This window comes from Lethenteron reissneri, chromosome 55, assembly GCF_015708825.2.
Source record: "Lethenteron reissneri isolate LAM-NWPU_2019-01 chromosome 55, ASM1570882v1, whole genome shotgun sequence".
In the NCBI taxonomy this organism is placed as follows: Eukaryota; Metazoa; Chordata; class Hyperoartia; order Petromyzontiformes; family Petromyzontidae; genus Lethenteron; species Lethenteron reissneri.
The window spans coordinates 8738428-8760513 of record NC_083833.1 but is presented as its reverse complement, the minus strand read 5'-3'; the positions used below and the strand labels follow the sequence as shown (position 1 = coordinate 8760513).

Genomic DNA, 22086 nt, shown 5'->3' with positions numbered 1-22086 from the left:
GGGTAAAAAAACAATTATCTTATGATGTCATAATCATTAGGATTAACGATGATCACACTTTGGCGATGATAATGATCTCGTGATCACGATGATGATAATCGTTGCACGATGATTACGATGATCATCACGATGATACGATCACGAGATCACATGATGATGATCTCGTGATCGTGACGAGACGACGATGGTGGTGATGTTCACACGACATTGATGGATGATCGCACGAGGGGGTTGAGACCGATGACGACGACAGTGACGCCGTGCGAGTCGCTGAGCCGCGTCCGTCTCCCCGCTCCGCAGGAGCTCTCCATCCACTCCGAGACCGGGGGGTTCTTCCTCCAGCTGCAGGTGAGTGTAGCCCCCCACAGTGCCCCCCCCCCCCACAATGCCCCCCCCCCCACAATGCCTCCCCCACACAGTGCACCCCCCCGCCCCTCCCACAGAACCCCCCCAACACCGAGCACCTCCCCGCCTCCCCCTCCACACAGGGTCACATGGAGACGACACGGGGGCAGCCAGGGATTTCGGGACACGGGGACATGGGCAGACAGGGTGGTGGGGACAGAGACATGAGGATGCAGGGACACGGGGACACGGAGACACGGGGACACGGAGACACGGGGACACGGAAACACGGGGACACGGAGACACGGAGACACGGGGACGCGGAGACGCGGAGACGTGGAGACACGGGGACACGGAGACACGGAGACGCGGAGACACGGGGACACTGAGACGCGGAGACGCGGGGGCGTGGGGACGCGGAGACACGGGGACGCGGAGACGCGGAGACGCGGAGACACGCGGACACGGAGACGCGGAGACGCGGAGACACGGGGACACAGGGACACGGAGATGCAGAGGCGCGGGGGCACGGGGACGCGGAGACACGGGGACACGGAGACGCGGAGACGCGGAGACACGGGGACACGGAGACGCGGAGACGCGGAGACGCGGGGACGCGGGGACACGGGGACACGGAGACACGGAGACGCGGAGACGCGGAGACGCGGGGGTGCGGGGACGCGGAGACACGGGGACACGGGGACACGGAGACGCGGGGACGCGGGGATGCGGGGACACGGAGACACATGGCAGTATGGGAGTGCAGGAGCTCAGTGGCATAGGAACGTGGGTGTGTGTGTGTTGATGATGTTGATGTGAAAGTTGATGATGTTGATGCTGGTGATGTTAATGATGATGGTGGGGGTGATGATGGTGATGATGTTGATGATGTTGGTGATGATGTTGATGATGTTGATGATGCTGGTGATGTTCATTATGTTGATGATGATGTTGATGATGGTGGTGGTGATGATGATGCTGGTGATGTTGATTATGTTGATGATGATGTTGATGATGTTGATGTTGATGATGGTGATGGGGTCTCGCCCATCCCCGTGTGTCCAGAGGAACAAGATGGCGGAGCTGGCTGGGCCGGGCCCTTTCACCGTCTTCGTGCCGACAAACGCGGCCTTCAAGAGGGACAAGAAGGTCTCCTCACCACCACCACACTCACCACACCACCACGCTCACCACCACCACACTACCACTCACCACCACGCTCACCACCACCACGCTCACCACCACGCTCACCACCACGCTCACCACCACTACGCTCACCACACTACCACTCACCACCACGCTCACCACCACGCTCACCACACCACCACGCTCACCACCACCACGCTCACCACCACCACGCTCACCACCACCACGCTCACCACACTACCACTCACCACCACGCTCACCACCACGCTCACCACACCACCACGCTCACCACCACCACGCTCACCACCACCACGCTCACCACCACGCTCACCACCATGCTCACTACACTATCACTCACCACCACGCTCACCACCACCACGCTCACCACCACCACGCTCACCACCACGCTCACCACCACACTCACCACCACCACGCTCACCACCACCACGCTCACCACCACGCTCACCACCACACTCACTACCACCACGCTCACCACCACCATGCTCACCACCACACTCACCACCACCACGCTCACTACCACGCTCACCACCACGCTCACCACCACCACGCTCACCACCACGCTCACCACCACGCTCACCACCACACTCACCACACCAGCATGCTCACCACCACCACGCTCACCACCACGCTCACCACCACACTCACCACACCACCACGCTGACTACACTACCACACCCATCACACCACCACCCTCATCACACCACCACACGCATCACACCACCACCCTCATCACACCACTACGCTCACCACACCATCACGCTCACCACACCAACGCTCACCACACCACCACTCTCAGAACACTGCAACCCTTACCAAACCGCTGTTCTCTTAACGCCACCACACTCACTACACCACCACGCTCACCAAACCACCACCACGCTTACCACACCACCACGGTGACCACACCACCACGCCACTGGGGAGACAAAGGCGGCCGGGCGCGATGCTGCCCACCCACCCGCTCGTGCGGCGTGCCGGCCTTCCGTAATAGGCGCCGCTCGCTAACAGCACTTGGCCCCAATGGCCCGCGAAGACTATCCGGGGGACCTTTGTGTTTGTGGGGCAGCTGCTGGAGGAGGTGGTGGCGCGGGGGCAGCTGTCGCAGCTGCTGTGGCACCACGTGGTCGCGTGCAACCAACTCATGATGGCCGACCTGCTCGCCCTGCCAGCGCTCGTGTCACTGCACGGGGAGGCCCTGACCCTCGCCCGCTCGCCACAGGTGGGGGCAGCGTGGGGGGGGGGGGTAGCGGCAGGCAGGGCGGGGGTGATGGGGGGGGGGGCGGTGTGACGCGGGGTGTGATGGGGGGTGTGATGGGTGGGGTGTGATGTGGGGTGAGACAGGTGGGGTGTGACGGGTGGGGTGTGATGTGGGGTGAGACACGTGGGGTGTGACGGGTGGGGTGTGATGTGGGGTGAGACACGTGGGGTGTAACGTGGGGTGTGACACGTGGGGTGTGACACGTGGGGTGTGACGGGGGTGTGACGTGGGGTATGACGTGAGGTGTGACGTGTGGGGTGTGACGTGGGGTGTGACGTGTGGGGTGTGACGTGTGGGGTGTGACGTGTGGGGTGTGACATGGGGTGTGACGTGGGGTGTTACGTGGGGTGTGACTCGTGGGGTGTGACTCGTGGGGTGTGACTCGTGGGGTGTGACGTGGGGTGTGACACGTGGGGTGTGACGTGGGGTGTGACTCGTGGGGTGTGACGTGGGGTGTGACACGTGGGGTGTGACGTGGGGTGTGACATGTGGGGTGTGACATGTGGGGTGTGACATGGGGTGTGACGCGGCGTGGCGCAGGTTGGCGGCGACGCAGCGTCGGTGCTGGTGGGCGGCGTGGCGCACATCACGGCCAGCGACTACGTGGCGTCCAACGGCGTCTTGCACATGCTCGATCGGCTGCTGGTGCCCAAGCGCATGCAGGCCTTCGAGCGCACGACCAGCGGACTCTCCTCCGTGCTGGTGAGAGCGGCGCCGGCCATCGGAGATTTCGTTTGCCGATTTCAAGCCAAATTTTACTTCTGATTTCAATGCAGAAATTTATGGATGAATTCCCCCGGGCGATTTCACTGATGAAAATCGGGAGCACGTCCAGGGGTGGAATGAGTTTCGGATTTCCGATTGTTTGAGATCGTTTCCGACTTTCCAGATGATTTCTATCGGTCTGGTTGTACCGTGACACGACCTGGGGTCACCTGGGGTCACATCTGGTCACCCGGGGCCACCTGGAGTCACACAGGGGTCACATGGGGTCACATGGGGTCAAGTGGGTTCTCACGGGGTCACACGGGGGTCACATGGGGTCAAGCGGGTTCTCACGGGGTCATAAGGGGTCACAAGGGGTCACACGGGTCACCAGGAACCACTGGCGAAAAAGATGCCCGATCTGCAGATGATTATTTTTAAAATCTAATTTGTCCGAGAATCTGAAACGCACCCGATACGTTGTAGGTTTGCTATATTCTTTATTTTTTCTTTGGGTCTTTCGGTAAAGTCACGTAGATTAATACAAATAATAAATATAAGATAAACCATTAACACGCTAATCTCTCCCATTAACACGCTAATCTCTCACGTTAACATCACTAGCCCCGCCCACTACGTTTATGACCCTAGGACTACACCCATTTTAAACCTATAAAACAGTCTGCATTCAGCAGCTTCTCCCCTCTTTCCTCCTGATGACGATCGCTTGTTATGTGAAGGAAACGTCGTAGTTTTTTGTTAATTTTATATTTGTTCCACCATTGGAACCTCATTTGCCAGTAGCAAAATATGGTAATTGGTATTTTACCCTTTTATCTGGCAACAAAACTGACACCTTTTTTACAAGAAGTCATGTTTGCATAGACCACAATACCTGCAGTCGGAATGCATTCAAAAAACACAACTCTGATAATGATATGCACTGTCCTTGAAGTTGATTGATCCATACCCGAGACAGCTTTCTTTAGAGCCTAGTCTCACATGGTGTTGGACCACATGACGCCAAAAGGCGCACAACTCAAAGACAATGCACCATCAGAGTATGAGAGCTCGGGGTAGACATTTACTCCATTGGAACCTAATTTGCCAGTAGCAAAATATGATTAATATTTGTAATTTTTAATTCATTTGAACCTATCTATGTGACTTTACCGAAATACTCAAAGAATGTGAATTCCTGCAGGCACGAGAGCTTTAAGTCGAGATTTCGGTGTGCGATGTTTACATCTCATTCATCAACCCAGCCTTCCTGGGGGCTCCCTGACATCTCGCTCTCCCAGGCTAACTGGGCTATGTGTGTGTGTGTGTATGTGTGTGCGCGCGTGTGTGTGCGTGTGTGTGCGTGTGTGTGCGTGTGTGTGCGTGTGTGCGCGCGCGTGTGTGTGCGTGTGTGTGCGTGTGTGCACGCGTGTGTGTGCGTGTGTGTGCGTGTGTGTGCGCGTGTGTGTGCGTATTGTGTGTGCGTGTGTGTGTGCGTGTGTGTGCGTGTGTGCGCGTGTGTGCGTGTGTGTGCGTGCGTGTGCGTGCGTGTGTGTGTGCGTGTGTGTGCGTGTGTGTGCATATGCGCGTGTGCGTGTGTGCGTGTGTGGCTACAGAAAAACATTACTGCTGTGGCAGAAGATCATGGATATTCAGAGTTTGTGAGTCTGCTCGCGGTGAGGACTTACACAACCATCATGGCCACATGCCCACCACCACCACCACAACTACATGTCTACCACCACCATCACGCTCACCACCACCACCATCACACTCACCACCACCACCACCACAACTACATGTCTACCACCACCATCACGCTCACCACCATTACACTCACCACCATCACACTCACCACCATCACAATCACACGCTCACCACCACCACCATCACAATCACACGCTCACCACCACCATCACGGCCACAAATCCATGACAAACATCACCATCCCCCCCCCCATCATCTCCCCCCCCCCCCATCATCTCCCCCATATCCGCTGTGTCCTCCACCCCATCACCATCTCCCCCCCCGCCCCCCCCCCCCGTACAGAAGTGTGGGCTGCTGGCGCTGGTGGCCGAGCCGCTGCACCGCCCCTACACCATGCTGTGGCCCACGGACGCGGCGCTGCGCTCACTGCCGCCCGCGCGGCGCGACTTCCTGTACGCGCCGGCGCAGCGCGACCGGCTCGCAGAGCACCTCAAGTTCCACATGGTCCGCGACGCCAAGGTGCGGCGGGCGGGGGGGGGGGGGGCGGGGGGTGTGGGCAGGGGGGGTAAAGGGGGCCGGGGGTGGTGGCCGACGCGACGATGGGCGACGCGCGCCGTCGTAGCGACTGGCGTCGTCGTAGTCGAGATGAACTTCCACGCAAACGGCGTCGTCGCAAACGGCGTCGTTGCAAACGGCGTCGTTGCAAACGGCGTCGTTGCAAACGGAAACGTAAACAACAACATCGTCGCCATCGCCATGCTCATCATCCTCATCGTGAATGGTGTTATGGTCATCGTCGTCTTTATTAGCATCATTATTTATCGTCGAGAGCTTCATCATCATCATCGGTGTTAGTGTCATCATCATTGCGACCACTGCAACTGCCACCCTTATCACCACCACCACCACCACTACCTCTCTTGTCACCCACCACGCTCTCCGCTGACCCGCGGTGTCCCCCCGCGTAGCCTGCGCCGTGTCCCCGTACCCCGGCCTGCGTGTGCACTGCGATCGCTCCGGGCCGCCGCCCATTTACTCTCGGGGCTTCGACGATTCTGATCTCGTCAAGGAGCTAGAGACCGTCACCGCACGACCTCCGTTCGTCCTCGCAGCAGCAGCAGCGGCAGCAGCAGCGGCAGCAGCAGCAGCGGCGGCTTTTGGCTGCTGGCCGTCGAACAAAGACGGCGGTCGCCGCATCGCGCGGTGCTTTCAGATGCGCTGCTGCGGCCGTCTGGAACGCTCTCTTCCTTGCGATATTAGGGAGCCGCTTTTAAACCCTCGAGATTTAAAACTAATTTTCTTTGTGCTTAGTTTGCTGTCCTTCCGCCCCCCCCCCCCCCCCCCACGCACCTCCGATTAACACGGTTGGCTACGTACGGCGCAAAAGAAGTTCAACACACACACACACGTACGTACGTCCCCCGTGGTGCGCTCCATCCTCGCGCCGATCTCCCTGCTTCATCGCCGTTACTTCCTCTCCAGCGCCGGAGTCGTTCCCGTGGTCCCGGGGCTGCCACCCTTCTCACTGGCGCTCGTGCCCCGGTCCCTGGAGTTCATATTCTTCCCCCCCCCACCCCTCTCCCCGCCCCTCCCCCCGCCCCTCCTGGCTGGCGCGAGCAGGTGCTGGCATCCGACATGCCGACGGTGGGGCCGCTCTTGACCATGCAAGGCTCCGAGATCTCCTTCTCCTGCTCCACGTCCAACGCCACGGTGAGAGGGCCGCCAGCGCCGAACCCTCGCCGGTCACCGGCGCGGCTACCCACATCGCACGGACGCCGACTCGCAGAGCGGCGGCACCAGCAGCGGTCGGTGGTGGCGGCGGTGGTTGTGGCGGTGTTGGTGGTGGTTGTGGCGGTGGTGGTGGTTGTGGTGGTGGTGGTGGTGGTGGCGGTGGTCGTGGTGGTGGTTGTGGTGGCAGTGATAGTGGTTGTGGTGGTGGTGATGGTGGTGGTGATGGTGGTGGTTATAGTAGAGGTGGTGATGGCTTTATTGACCTGGTCAAGGACTATGATACCATTAAGTAGGCCTGGGCTCTGGGTTGTTCTTTGTGCTTTCGGAGTCCCTGACCCTCTGCTCACGATCATTAATGACCTTCATGATGGTGGGCAGGCTCGGGTAAAGCTACGTGGCCGGGATTCGGAGCCATTCCCTGTTCACCTTGGGGTGTGACAGGGATGTCCTCTGGTGCTCACACATTATTTAACAGCTTTTATTCGGCCGGATAGGGGGGCTAAACGGGCGCAGCACGGGCTAGAGAAGAGATGGAGTGATGTGGTACTAGATGATGTGGTGCTGAGTGGACTTGCCGATGACTGGTACCAGCGGTGTCAAGATCGGCCTCCAACAACAACGGAGGGTGGAGGAGCGACGCTCACAACAACTTGCGGAGCGCCGGATGGCTAAAGCACAGCAAGTTGGCACAGTAGGGGGCACAGGTGGTGCATCGGCCACTCATCTCAGTCAGTCGACCCGTGGCACCTGCTGGGTCTGCCCCGTGACCTACCAGCGGACTGTTTGACACTTCATGTGGCCTCAACATGCACATAGTGCTGTGGTGACGTCACCGCCACTTAGTGGCGATTGGCGGTTGTTGTGTTTTGATTTAAAGCTTTCGTGACTGCAGGGATTCATCTTCTTGGTTCTTTCGGTAAAGTCACGTAGAATGGAAATAATAAAATAATAAAAATAAAACATAATATAATAATTCTCACGATGTTTCGGCCACAATGCAAGCAGCCGTCCTCAGGTGGAGAGCAGGTCTGTTGAGAAGACAGAGTCTGAATGACACACCCCAGGCTTGGAGCGTTTATTTAAGCTGGGAGGGAGGAGGAAGAGCGCCTTGACAAAATAATTTGCATATCAAGAGGATTATTTTATTATGTTTCATTTTTATTATTTTATTATTTCCATTCTGCGTGACTTTACCGAAAGAACCAAGAAGAAGGGTTGTTGTGTTGTTGTTGTTGATGGCGGTGGTGGTGGCGGTGGTACTGGTGGTGGCTACACAGCACGTGGTGGCCACCTGTAGTGATCCAGCGCTGTGAAGGCAGCAGCGAGGGTTGGTGGACCACGCACGGATGGTGTTGCGAAACTCGCTTTCTCCGTGTGTGGGCGTCGAGGAAGAGCCCTACCCCTGGCTCTGCCAGGAGACGGCAGTACAGCAATATGTGGACCCCACCTGCTCCACCCGTATGGGATCGAGCGTTGCTCCCCTTCGCACGCGTTGGTTTTCTTCGGGTGCTCCGGGTGCTTCCTCTCACGTGTATAACCACTCACTAATTGGCCGACAACACCTTCATATGTAGAGGGCCGCAGAGCTTTGTGGTGATGGGGAATTTTGCGCCGGCTCCTCGCCACCACGTGGCTGCTGCTGCTGCTCATCTTTGGTTCTTCCTCCTGGCACCGATGATGGTGGTGGCCGTGAACGGGAATTGAACTCGGGTGACTGGGTTCGTAGCGCAGCCAGGCGAGATGTTAACAGCCTCACCTTCTATACAGGAGGTCGCGGGTTCGATCACGATCCTGACGCCTGCTGTATATTTGGAGTTTGTGTGTCTCTCTCTCTCATCATCATCACGGTGGCTAGGAGATGTTAACAGCCTCACCTTCTATACAGGAGGTCGTGGGTTCGATCCCGATTCTGACGCCTGCTGTATATTTGGAGTTTGTGTGTCTCTCTCATCATCATCACGATGGCGTGGAGATGTTAACTACCTCGAATGGTATACAGGAGATCGTGGATTCGATCCCGATCTTGACGCCTGCTGCTGTATATTTGGAGTTTACGTGTCTCTCTCTTATCATCACCACGATGGCTAGGAGATGTTAACTACCTCGCCTGGTATACAGGAGATCGTGGATTCGATCCCGATCTTGACGCCAGCTACTGTATATTTGGAGTTTGCGTGTCTCTCTCTGTTATCATCACCACGATGGCGTGGACATGTTAACTACCTCGCCTGGTATACAGGATATTGTGGATTCGATCCCGATCGTGACGCCTGCTGCTGTATATTTGGAGTTTGCGTGTCTCTCTCCCCATGGTCACGTGGATTTTTATCCAGGTCCGCCGGTTTTTCCCTCCACATTGAAAATCAACGTCGCGCGTTTAGGAATATTTGCCTGCTATAAATTCCCACTTGATGATAAGCCACTTCGTTCGGCTCTCATTTTTGGCCGGGTCTCTTTCTGAACAAGAGCTCAGTGGGCCTTACCCGGTAAAATAAAAAAATAGTCGAGATAGTCTCGTTGAAATAGTCGTCGCTCTCTGTGAGCAGCGTGGGACAAGTTGAGATGATGATTATAACACCACCAGCACCGCCACCACCACCAGCACCGCCACCACCACCAGCACAACCACCACCACCACCAGCACCACCACCAGCACCGCCAGCAGCACCACCACCACCACCAGCACCAACAGCACCACCAGCAGCACCACCAGCACCACCAGCAGCACCACCATCAGCACCACCAGCACCACCAGCACCACCAGCAGCACCACCACCAGCACCACCAGAACCACCACCACCCGCACCACCACCAGCACCACCACCACCATCAGCACCACCAGCACCGCCAGCAGCACCACCACCATCACCACCAGAACCACCACCACCCGCACCACCACCAGCACCACCACCAGCACCGCCAGCAGCACCACCAGCAGCACCAGCAGCACCACCACCACCACCAGCCCGGGTTCATTTTTAAGCGAACACTTTTCAGCTCGCTCACTCGCTTACTCGCCCACTCAACTCGCCCGCCCACTCACACTCGCGGCCACCGGCACTTGCCCCACGGCCGCGCGTGGGCTACACGGGGGATCTTTGTCTGCGCGTGCGCGCAGGGCGAGCTCTTCGTGAACGAGGGGAGCGCCCGCATCGTGCAGCGTGCGCTCGAGTTTGACGGGGGGCTGCTGTACGGCCTCGACGCACTGCTGCAGCCGCCCAGTGTCGGGGGACGCTGCGACGTCTTCACCACTATCGACATCAAGGTGGGCGCCGCGCGGCGCGTGGAGGGGCGGCAGTGGGGGGGAGGGGGGCACCTGCGCCGGTGGGTGGTCACGCGGGTGGGGCGGGCGAGTGGGGCAGGTGAGCAGGTTGGTGAGCGGGTTGGTGAGCGGGTTGGTGAGCGGGTTGGTGAGCAGGAGGGTGGGTGGGTGGGTGGGTGAGTGGGTGGGTGGGTTAACGGGTGGGTGAGCGGGTGGGTGGGTGAGCGTGTGGGTGAGCGGGTGGGTGGGGCAGGTGAGCGGGCAGGTGAGCGGGTGGATGGGTGGGTGGGTGAGCGGGTGGGTGGGTGGATGAGCATGTGGGTGAGCGGGTGGGTGGGTGAGCGGGTGAGTGGGTTAGCGTGTGGGTGAGCGGGCGGGTGAGCGAGTTGGTGAGCGGGTTGGTGAGTGGGTGGGTGAGCGTGTGGTCGGGCGGGTGGGCAGGTGGGCAGGTGAGCTGGTGGGTGGATATGGAGGTGATTGGGTGGGTGGCTATATAGACGGGGAGTGGTGGTGCAGTGGTTAGTGCGCTGCACTACGAACCTGGACGCTCATGGCCACCAACACCAATGATGAATATCTGAACCGGTCCTGGGCCTCCCCTAGGTTTACTCAGCCTCAAATGAGTACCTGGTACGATGCGTAAACATCGCCATTAGGGAGACAAAAGCGGCCGGGCGTGGTGCTGGTAGCACTTGCCACAAAAGTATGTTGAGGCTATACGGGGGATCTTTGTCTTGACTAGATAGGTGAGTGGGTCGGCGAGTGGGCGAGTGGGTGGGTGGCTCGGCAGGTGAGTGGGTGGAGTAGTGGATGACTGGGTGGGTGGGCAGGTGGGTGAGTGGGTGGGTAGGCAGGTGAATGGGTGGAGTAGTGGATGACTGGGTGGGTAGGCGGGTGGGTGGGTGGGTAGGCGGGTGGGTGGGTGGGCAGTGTGGGGGCTGTGACCCTGCGATTGAGCTCACTGGTACATCGGTCACCCGTCCGTCCTCTACCTTCCACCCACCCATCCACCCACCTACCCACCCCCACCCACCTTTCCCACGTTCCCGTGCCGGGACCATGGATGCTCCAGGGAGACTGTGGGAACTGCGCTCGATTGCCGCCATGTCCAGGGTCAACCAAGTCGAAGGTCGGTGGGAGTGAGTGGGAGTGAGCGTGTGTGTCTGTGTGTGTGTGCGTGTGTGTGCGTGTGTGTGCGTCTGTGTGTGTGTCTGTGTGCGTTTGTTTGTGTGTGTCTGTGTGTGTGTGTCAGTGTGTCTGTGTGTGTGTTTGTGTGTGTCTGTGTGTGTGTCTGTGTGTGTGTGTGTCTGTGTGTCTGTGTGTGTCTGTGTGTGTGTCTGTGTGGGGAGCGGTGGTGCAGCGGTTAGCGCGCTGCTCTATGAACCCGGCGGCCCGAGTCCGATTCCTGCTCACAGCCACCACCAGTGACGATTATCTGAACCGGTCCTGGGCCACCCCTAGGTCGACTCAGCCTCAAATGAGTACCTGGTGCTGTGTATAGTAAACATCGCCACTCGAGAGACAAAGGCGGCCGGGCGTGGTGGCTGGCCACCCACCCGGTCGTGTGCCGTGCCGGCCTTCATCGGTGCTACTCGCTTACAGCACTTGCCCCAATTGTCTCTTAAGGCTACACGAGGGATCTTCGTGTGAGTGTGTGAGTGTGTGAGCGTGTGAGTGTGTGAGTGTGTGAGCATGTGAGTGTGAGCGTGTGAGCGTGTGAGTGTGTGAGTGTGTGAGCATGTGAGTGTGTGAGTGTGTGAGCGTGTGAGTGTGTGAGTGTGTGAGTGTGTGAGTGTGTGAGCATGTGAGTGTGTGAGTGTGTGAGCGTGTGAGTGTGAGCGTGTGTGAGCGTGTGAGTGTGTGAGTGTGTGAGCATGTGAGTGTGAGCGTGTGAGCGTGTGAGCGTGTGAGTGTGAGCGTGTGAGTGTGTGAGTGTGAGCGTGTGAGTGTGAATGTGTGAGCGTGTGAGTGTGAGCGTGTGAGCGTGTGCGTGTGTGAGTGTGAGCGTGTGAGTGTGAGCGTGTGAGTGTGAGCGCGTGAGTGTGAATGTGTGAGTGTGAGCGTGTGTGAGTGAGTGTGTGAGTGTGAGCGTGTGAGTGCGAACGCGTGAGTGTGGATGTGTGAGCGTGTGTGCGTGTGAGTGTGAGTGTAAGCATGTGAGTGTGTGAGTGTGAGCGTGTTAGTGTGTGAGTGTGTGAGTGTAAGCGTGTGAGTTTGAGCGTGTGAGTGTATGAGTGTGAGCGTGTGAGTGTGTGCGTGTGGGAGTGTGAGCGTGTGAGTGTGAGCGTGTGCGTGTGTGAGTGTAAGCGTCTGGGAGTGAAAGCGTGTGAGTGTGAATGCGTGTGCATGTACGCACAGTACAACTACAGCCTATGGAGACATCAGAGGAGAATGGGGCCCAATGTTGTCCCCCCCCACCCTCGTCCTCCCCACCCCCTTGCCCCCCCCCCCCGTGCCCCCAGGACAAGATTGTGCGCTGCTCCTACAGCTCGCTGTTCGGCGCGCTGCGAGACGGCTGCCGCCGCGACTGCGCCCTCTCCGTGTGGCACCAGCAGTGCTGCGCCGGCTTCTACGGCCGGGACTGCCGGCGTGAGTGGCACGCGAGCGCACGTGTGTGTGTGTGCGCGTGTGTGCGAGCGTGTGTGTGTGTGATCGTGCGCGCGTGTGTGTGTGAGCGTGTGTGTGTGAGCGTGTGTGTGTGCGCGTGTGTGTGTGCGTGTGTGTGTGTGTGCGCGTGTGTGTGCGCGTGTGTGTGTGTGCGTGTGTGCGTGCCTGTGTGCGTGTGTGTGTGTGTGCGTGTGTGCACGTGTGTGTGTGTGTGCGTGTGTGTGTGCGTGTATGTGTGTGCGCGTATGTGTGCGTGTGTGCGTGTGTGTGTGTGCGCGTGTTTGCGTGCGTGTGTGCGTACGTGCGTGGGCACGGGGAGTGGCAGTGTAGCGGTTAGTGTGCCGAGCGGCGACCCGAGTTCAATTCCCGTTCACAGTCGCGAATATCCGAACCGGTCCCGGGCCTCCCCGAAGGTTCGACTCAGCCTTGAATGAGTGTCTGGTAGGGAGTGTAAAACATCGCCACTGGGGAGACACAGAATACCCGGTGTGGTGCTGGCCACCCACCCCTTCGCGTGCCTCGCTGGCCTGTATAGGTGCTCGCTAACAGCAAGGAGTTGGCATCGGCGGTACATCGGCCAGCCGTGTCCAGCAGTCAACCCACAGCACCTGGAGGGCTGTCCCGTGACCCCCCCTGGCAGCAGTGAGAGCCTTTGACACCTCACGTGCTTGTCTCAAGGTGCACCTAGCCTGGCACGGGTGACGTCGCCGCTACTTGGTGGCGTAAGGCGGCGGTTGTTGTGTGGGGGAGTGGTGGCACAGCGGCTAGGAGGCTGCGCTACCCGAGTTCGATTCCCGCTCACGGCCAACACCAGCGCAGATTATCTCAACCGGCCCTGGGCCTCCCCCGTGTCGACTCGGCCTCAAGTGGCTATCCCAGGGAGACAAAGTTCGCCAATCGCACTTGCCCCGACTGTCCGCTAAAGGCTACGCGGGGGACCTTTGGCTGTGTGCGTGCGCTTCAGCGTGCCCCGGTGGAGCGGCGAGGCCGTGCGGCCGCCGTGGCGTGTGCGAGGACGGCTCGGCGGGGAGCGGCACGTGTCGCTGCCAGGCCGCCTTCAACGGCACCGCGTGCGAGGAGTGCACGCCCGGGAGATACGGGCCCTCCTGCAAACGTACGTGGCGCTCGCTCGCCTTGTCGCTCACTCGCCGTGTCACTCACTCGCCGTGTCGCTCACTCGCCGTGTCGCTCACTCGCCGTGTCGCTCACTCGCCGTGTCGCTCACTCTCCGTGTCGCTCAACCGCCGTGTCGCTCGCTCGCCTTGTCACTCGCTCGCCGTGTCACTCACCAGGTCACTCACTCACTAAGTCGCTCACTCGCCGTGTCGCTCACTCGCCGTGTGGCTCACTCACCGTGTCGCTCACTCGCCGTGTCGCTCACTCGCCGTGTCGCTCACTCGCCGTGTCGCTCACTCTCCGTGTCGCTCAACCGCCGTGTCGCTCGCTCGCCTTGTCACTCGCTCGCCGTGTCACTCACTCACCAGGTCACTCACTCACTAAGTCGCTCACTCGCCGTGTCGCTCACTCGCCGTGTGGCTCACTCACCGTGTCGCTCACTCGCCGTGTCGCTCACTCGCCGCGTCACTCACTCACCAGGTCACTCACTCACCGTGTCACTCACTCACCAGGTCACTCACCAAGTCACTCACTCACCAGGTCACTCACTCGCCGTGTCGCTCGCTCGCCGTGTCACTCACTCGCCGTGTCGCTCACTCGCCTTGTCACTCACTCGCCGTGTCGCTCACTCGCTGTATCACTCACTCACCAGGTCACTCACTCGCCGTGTCACTCACTCGCTGTGTCACTCACTCACTAAGTCGCTCACTCACCGTGTTCCTCGTTCACTTTCCACGTCGCTCACTTACTTGCGGTGTCACTCACTCGCCGTGTCACTCACAGGTAGGTTCGTGGCGGTGTGTCACGGTGTGTCACCGGGTGTCACGGTGTGTCACGGGGTGTCATGGTGTGTCACGGTGTGTCACGGTGTGTCACGGGGTGTGTGCCGTGTCTCAGCGTGCATGTGCAGTGCCACGGGCACGTGTGACGAGGGTGTGGCGGGTAGCGGGTCGTGCTTCTGTGCCGAGGGGTGGACCGGCAAGCGATGCGACACCAAGCTCGGTGAGAACCGCCCATGACACGCAGACACACCGACGACATGCGGACACACAGACACACAGACTACACACACACCGACACACACTGACACACCGACACGCAGACACACCGACTACACAAGACACAGACACACAGATTACATGCGGACACAGACACACCAACGACACACAGACACACACAGAGACACAGACACACAGACACACCAACGACACACAGACACACACAGACACACAGACACACAGACACACCAACGACACACAGACACACACAGACACACAGACACACAGACACACCGACTACACACACACCGACACACAGACGACATGCGGACACAGACACACCAACGACACACAGACACACAGACACACCGACTACACACAGACACACCGACTACACACAGACACACCGATGACACGCGGACACACAGACACATCAACGACACGCGGACCCACAGACACACCGACTGCACACAGACACACTGATGACACACCGACACAAAGACACACAGACACACCGACGACACACAGACACACCGATAACACACAGACACACCGACTACACAGACACACCAACGACACACGGACACACAGGCATACAGACCCGGGCACAGCGGCCGCACGGACACGACTCAAGTGATTTTCCGTGACGGCCCGTGACCACCGGCAGATCTCAGCCGGATCCTCGCTCGTTCCGGGTGAATGTGGTTCGCTCACCTCTGACCTCTGACCTCCCCATCCTGACCTCCCCGTCCACGTGTGCACGCAGCCCGGAAGCCGGTGTGCGTCCCCGCGTGCCACAAGAACGCAATTTGCCGGGACAACAGCACGTGCATCTGCAAGCCGGTGTACGAGGGCGACGGAGTCTCCTGCAAGCGTGAGTTCCGCTGCTGCCTTCGGGGAGACGGACGCACGGATGGTACTAACAGGACGGTAGTAACAGGACAGATGGTACTCACAGGACGGTAGTAACAGGACAGACGATACTAACAGCATGGGCAGTACGAGCAGGACGTGACTAACGGGACGGACGGACGGGACTAATAGGACGGACGATACTAATAGGACAGTACTAACGACTAACAGGATGGTACAAACAAGATGGTACTAACAGGACGGTTGATACTAACGGGACGGGAACTAACAGGATGATACAAACAAGACGGTACTAACAGCACGGTAGTAACAGGACACGACTAACAAGATGGTACACACAAGATGGTACTAACAGGATGGTTGATACTAACAGGACGGGAACTAACAGGACCGACGGTACGAACAGGGCGGGAACTAACAGGACGGTACTAACAGGATGGTACACACAAGACGGTATTAACAGGATGGTTGATACTAACAGGACGGGAACTAACACGACGGTACTAACAAGATGGTACACACAAGACGGTACTAACAGGATGGTTGATACTAACAGGACGGGAACTAACAGGACGGTACTAACAGGATGGTACAAACAAGACGGTACTAACAGGACGGTAGTAACAGGACACAACTAACAGGATGGTACACACAAGACGGTACTAACAGGACGGTAGTAACAGGACACAACTAACAGGATGGTACAAACAAGACGGTACTAACAGGACGGTAGTAACAGGACACAACTAACAGGATGGTACACACAAGACGGTACTAACAGGACGGGAACTAACAGGATGGTACTAACAGGATGGTACAAACAAGACGGTACTAACAGGATGGTACACACAAGACGGTACTAACAGGACGGTACTAACTGGATGGTACTAACAGGATGGTACACACAAGACGGTACTAGCAGGACGGTTGATACTAACAGGACGGGAACTAACAGGACGAGCGACACGAACGAGACGAGCGATGACGGTTTCACCCTCACCCCGTCTCCCCGTGGGCGCGAGCCAGTGGTGAGCCTGTGCAAGCAGGCCAACGGCGGCTGCCACAAGTGGGCCGGCTGCTACCAGAAGGGTACGAAGGTGGAGTGCCGCTGCCGCACCGGCTACGAGGGCGACGGGCGCGTGTGCCGCTGGCAGGACCGCTGCGCCAACGACAACAACGGAGGGTGCAGCGAGAACGCGGCGTGCACCATGACGGGACCGGTGAGACGTGGGCACGTGCCCAGACGCTAGCTTGCACCCAGACACTAGCTTGTTGCACCCAGACGCTAGCTTGCACCCAGACGCTGGCTTGTTGCACCCAGATGCTAGCTTGCACCCAGACACTAGCTTGCACCCAGACGCTGGCTTGTTGCACCCAGACGCTAGCTTGCACCCAGACGCTAGCTTGCACCCAGACGCTAGCTTGCACCCAGACGCTAGCTTGCACCCAGACGCTAGCTTGCACTCAGACGCTAGCTTGCACCCAGACACTAGCTTGCACCCAGACACTAGCTTGCACCCAGACGCTAGCTTGCACCCAGACGCTAGCTTGCACCCAGACGCTAGCTTGCACCCAGACGCTAGCTTGCACTCAGACGCTAGCTTGCACCCAGACACTAGCTTGCACCCAGACGCTAGCTTGCACCCAGACGCTAGCTTGCACCCAGATGTGAGCCCCGTTGACACCTCGTGTGCACGGGTTTTGGTTTTAGTTTTCTCCAGGTACGTTGAGCTTCTTTCGCACCATACGTTAGCCAACCGTGCACTTGCCTCAATGGCCCCGCCGTTAAAGGTCACGCGGGGGATCCTTTGCCTTTGTGTGCCTGGGGGTGGTGGTGGGGGTGGGGGTGGGGTCGCAGAACAAGCGGCGGTGCACGTGCGGCGCCGGCTTTGTGGGCAACGGGGAGCAGTGCCTGCCCGTGGCGGCGCCGCCAATCGACCGCTGCCTGGTGGACAACGGACGGTGCCACCCCGACGCCACCTGCACCGACCTCCACCACGCGGGTGAGTGTGCGGGTCAGCGGGTGGGCGGGTGAGCGGGTGAGCATGTGGGTGAGCGGGTGGGCGGGTGAGCGGGTGAGCGGGTGGGCGGGTGAGCGGGTGGGCGGGTGGGCGGGTGAGCGGGTGAGCGGGTGAGCGGGTGAGCATGTGGGTGGGCGGGTGAGCGGGTGAGCGGGTGGGCGGGTGAGCGGGTGGGCGGGTGGCGGGTGAGCCTGTGGGTGGGAGCGGGTGAGCGGTGGGGCGGGTGAGCGGGTGAGCGGGATGGGCGGGTGAGCGGGTGGGCGGGTGAGCGGGTGAGCATGTGGGTGGGCGGGTGAGCATGTGGGTGGGCAGGTGAGCATGTGGGTGGGCGGGTGGATGAGCCGGTGAGCGGGTGAGCATGTGGTAGGCGGGTGAGCATGTGGGTGGGCGGGTGAGCGGGGTGGGCTGGGTTGGCGGGTGAGCGGGTGGGCGGGTGAGCGGGTGAGCATGTGGGTGGGCGGGTGAGCGTGTGAGCGGGTGGGCGGGTGAGCGGTGTGGCGGGTGGAGCGGGTGAGCATGTGGGTGGGCGGGTGAGCGGGTGAGCATGTGGGTGGGCAGGTGAGCATGTGGGTGGGCGGGTTGATGAGCGGGTGAGCGGGTGAGCATGTGGGTAGGCGGGTGAAGCATGTGGGTGGGCGGGTGAGCATGTGGGTGAGGCGGGTGAGCGGGTGGGCGGGTGAGCGGGTGGGCGTGTGAGCGGGTGAGCATGTGGGTGGGCGGGTGAGCATGTGGGTGAGCGGGTGAGCGGGTGGGCGGGTGAGCGGGTGAGCGGGTGGGCGGGTGAGCGGGTGGGCGGGTGAGCGGGTGAGCATGTGGGTGAGCGGGTGTGCGGGTGAGCATGTGGGTAGGCGGGTGAGCATGTGGGTGAGCGGGTGAGCATGTGGGTGAGCGGGTGAGCATGTGGGTGAGCGGGTGTGCGGGTGAGCATGTGGGTAGGCGGGTGAGCATGTGGGTGAGCGGGTGAGCATGTGGGTGAGCGGGTGAGCATGTGGGTGAGCGGGTGTGCGGTTTCCACGCGGAGGAGGGAGGAGGAGGAGGACTCCGGGCCCCGCTCTAGAGTGAGCACGCCGGCCGGAGATTGGCGGTCCGGAACCAGCGGCCGCCCCGGTGAATGCTGCGCGTACCGGTGGCCCGTGAGGACGTCGTCCCGGCGAGCAGCAGGGCCGTGGCGTCACCGCCCGTGCTGCTGCTCACCGCGGTTCGAGCGGTGACACCGCCGGTTGCTCAGTAGTGAGAGGGCGTTGTGTCTCATCGTATTGTACCGCCTCGCGAGTATCGTCTGCGAGACACGGCGCCTGCCTTAGTGGTCACCTGAATAGCAAGTGCACTGACGGCGAGATGCGACCTGCCCCCTGGCTGCCCCCCTGCTGCCCTTCCCCCCCCCCGTAGAGGGCGTGGCCGGTGTGTCCCACGTGCGCTCCGCCAAGGGGCAGTACCTTCTGAACCGCACGCAAGCGGAGGAGGCGTGCGCATCACAGGGGGCGACCATCGCCACCTTCAGCCAGCTGTCTGCCGCACAGCAGGTACGCACGCTGAGACACACGAGGACACAGGCGGCTGTCTACCACACAGCAGGTACTCACGCCGAGACACACGGGGACACAGGCAGCTGTCTACCGCACAGCAGGTACGCACGCTGAGACACACGGGGACACAGGCGGCTGTTTGCTGCACAGCAGGTACGCACGCTGAGACACACGAGGACACAGGCGGCTGTCTACCACACAGCAGGTACTCACGCCGAGACACACGGGGACACAGGCAGCTGTCTACCGCACAGCAGGTACGCACGCTGAGACACACGGGGACACAGGCGGCTGTCTGCCGCACAGCAGGTACGCACGCCGAGACACACGGGGACACAGGCAGCTGTCTGCCACACAGCAGGTACGCACGCTGAGACACACGGGGACACAGGCAGCTGTCTGCCGCACAGCAGGTACGCACGCCGAGACACACGGGGACACAGCCAGCTGTCTGCCGCACAGCAGGTACGCACGCGGAGACACACGGGGACACAGGCAGCTGTCTGCCGCACAGCAGGTACGCACGCCGAGACACACGGGGACACAGCCAGCTGTCTGCCACACAGCAGGTACGCACGCTGAGACACACGGGGACACAGCCAGCTGTCTGCCGCACAGCAGGTACGCACGCCGAGACACACGGGGACACAGCCAGCTGTCTGCCACACAGCAGGTACGCACGCTGAGACACACGGGGACACAGCCAGCTGTCTGCCGCACAGCAGGTACGCACGCCGAGACACACGGGGACACAGGCAGCTGTCTGCCGCACAGCAGGTACGCACGCCGAGACACACGGGGACACAGCCAGCTGTCTGCCGCACAGCAGGTACGCACGCTGAGACACACGGGGACACAGCCAGCTGTCTGCCACACAGCAGGTACGCACGCTGAGACACACGGGGACACAGCCAGCTGTCTGCCACACAGCAGGTACGCACGCTGAGACACACGGGGACACAGGCAGCTGTCTGCCGCACAGCAGGTACGCACGCCGAGACACACGGGGACACAGGCGGCTGTCTGCCGCTACCGGGGAGACAAAGGCGGCCGGGGGTGGTTGTGGCCACGCACCCACACCTGCAATCCGTCAAGGCTACGCGGGGGACCTTTGTCTGTGCGTAGGTGGGTCTGCACCTGTGCTCCGTGGGCTGGCTGGCGGGCGGGCGGGCCGGCTACCCCACCATCTACCCGAGCAAGCGCTGCGGCCTCGGGGTCGTGGGCGTCGTGGACTACGGGGAGCGGCTCAACCAGAGCGAGCTCTGGGACGTCTACTGCTTCCGCGTCAAAGGTGCGTGCGTGTGTGCGTGTGTGTGCGCGTGCGTGTGTGCGCGCGTGCGTGTGTGCGCGCGTGAGTGTGTGCGCGCGTGCGTGTGTGTGCGCGTGCGTGTATGTGCGCGTGCGTGTATGTGCGCGTGCGAGTATGTGCGCGTGCGTGTATGTGCGCGTGCGTGTATGTGCGCGTGCGCGTATGTGCGCGTGCGCGTATGTGCGCGTGCGCGTATGTGCGCGTGCGCGTATGTGCGCGTTCGCGTATGTGCGCGTGCGCGTATGTGCGCGTGCGCGTATGTGCGCGTGCGTGTATGTGCGCGTGCGTGTATGTGCGCGTGCGTGTATGTGCGCGTGTGCGGCGCCCGCACACCGTGGGGGGTGGTGAGACGGCGCTGTGCTCGTAGGGAGCGCGGCGAGTGTTGCCTGCCGGCAGTTTGACCCGATCCGTCGCCCCGGGCGGGAGCGGCGATGCCGCCTGGAATTCGCACGCGCGGAATTTTCCCCGGCGGTCTATTGAAGGCTACGCGGGGGGCCTTTGCCTTTGTGCGCTCCACAGAGGTGCGGTGCGCGTGCACGGACGGCTTCGTGGGCGACGGCTTCTCCTGCAACGGCGACGTCCTGCAGGTGCTGGCCGGCCTGCCCGGCCACGCCACCTTCTACGCGGTACGCAGCGCCAGCAGCCAGCCAGCAGCCAGCAGCCAGCAGCCAGCCAGCCGGGGACCTGTCCTCGAGTTCCCGTGTCTCCCCCGTGTCTCCCCCGTGTCTCCGCCGTGTCTCCACCGAGTCTCCGCTGAGTCTATGTCGTGTCTCCCCCGTGTCTCCGCCGTGTCTCCCCCGTGTCTCCCCCGTGTCTCCGCCGAGTCTCCGCCGTGTCCCCGCGTATCTCCGCCGTGTCTCCCCGTGTCTCCGCCGTGTCTCCGCGTGTCTATGCTGTATCTCCCTCTGATATCCATGCTTCCACGTGTCCCGAGATCTCAACCTGTTCTCACGTCCCCGTATCCTTTGGTTCCGCACACTCCTTTGTCTCCGTGAATTCGCGTGTCTCCATGTGACTGCGTGTCCTCACATCCGTCCGTCTCCCTGTGTCTCCTCCCTCATGTCACGTGATGCCCCCCCCCCCCCCGCCCACGGCGTGCCTCAGGCCCTGCTGGCTTTTGCCAACGCGAGCGACATCGGCCGGGAACTCATGGAGGCGCTGGGTGGCGGCGACGACAACATCACCCTCTTCCTGCCGGCCGACAGCGGATTCGGGGCTAACGAGGTACGTGGGGAGCTCCGCGAGGGGGACCTCCGCGAGTGGGCCTCTACGAGCGGGACCTCCGCGAGGGGGACCTCCGCTAGGGGGACCTCCGCGGGGGTACCTCCGCGAGGGGGACCTCCGCGAGGGGGACCTCCGTGTGAGGACATGATTGCGATAATGGTGTGAGGAGCTCCGTGTGAGGAAGTTTCTGTGGGGGGCCCCCATCTGAGTGGAGCTCTGTGAGGGGGGCTCTCTGTG

General features: G+C 60.6%; 1 protein-coding gene across 1 annotated transcript in view; it reads left to right on the top strand.

The window, feature by feature from the left end:
- The window catches only part of STAB2 (stabilin 2), a 40384-nt gene that overhangs the window by 12468 nt on the left and 5830 nt on the right, over window positions 1–22086 (top strand). The window contains exons 12-30 of the mRNA XM_061574325.1: window positions 301–348; window positions 1411–1494; window positions 2579–2731; window positions 3311–3472; window positions 5092–5151; window positions 5525–5701; window positions 6803–6892; window positions 10032–10178; window positions 11248–11304; window positions 12638–12764; window positions 13747–13896; window positions 14796–14900; window positions 15663–15770; window positions 16796–16989; window positions 17628–17772; window positions 19180–19313; window positions 20442–20607; window positions 21145–21251; window positions 21730–21849. Coding sequence (XP_061430309.1) covers window positions 301–348; window positions 1411–1494; window positions 2579–2731; window positions 3311–3472; window positions 5092–5151; window positions 5525–5701; window positions 6803–6892; window positions 10032–10178; window positions 11248–11304; window positions 12638–12764; window positions 13747–13896; window positions 14796–14900; window positions 15663–15770; window positions 16796–16989; window positions 17628–17772; window positions 19180–19313; window positions 20442–20607; window positions 21145–21251; window positions 21730–21849 — 2334 coding nt within the window. The remainder of the gene's footprint in view (window positions 1–300; window positions 349–1410; window positions 1495–2578; window positions 2732–3310; window positions 3473–5091; window positions 5152–5524; window positions 5702–6802; window positions 6893–10031; window positions 10179–11247; window positions 11305–12637; window positions 12765–13746; window positions 13897–14795; window positions 14901–15662; window positions 15771–16795; window positions 16990–17627; window positions 17773–19179; window positions 19314–20441; window positions 20608–21144; window positions 21252–21729; window positions 21850–22086) is intronic.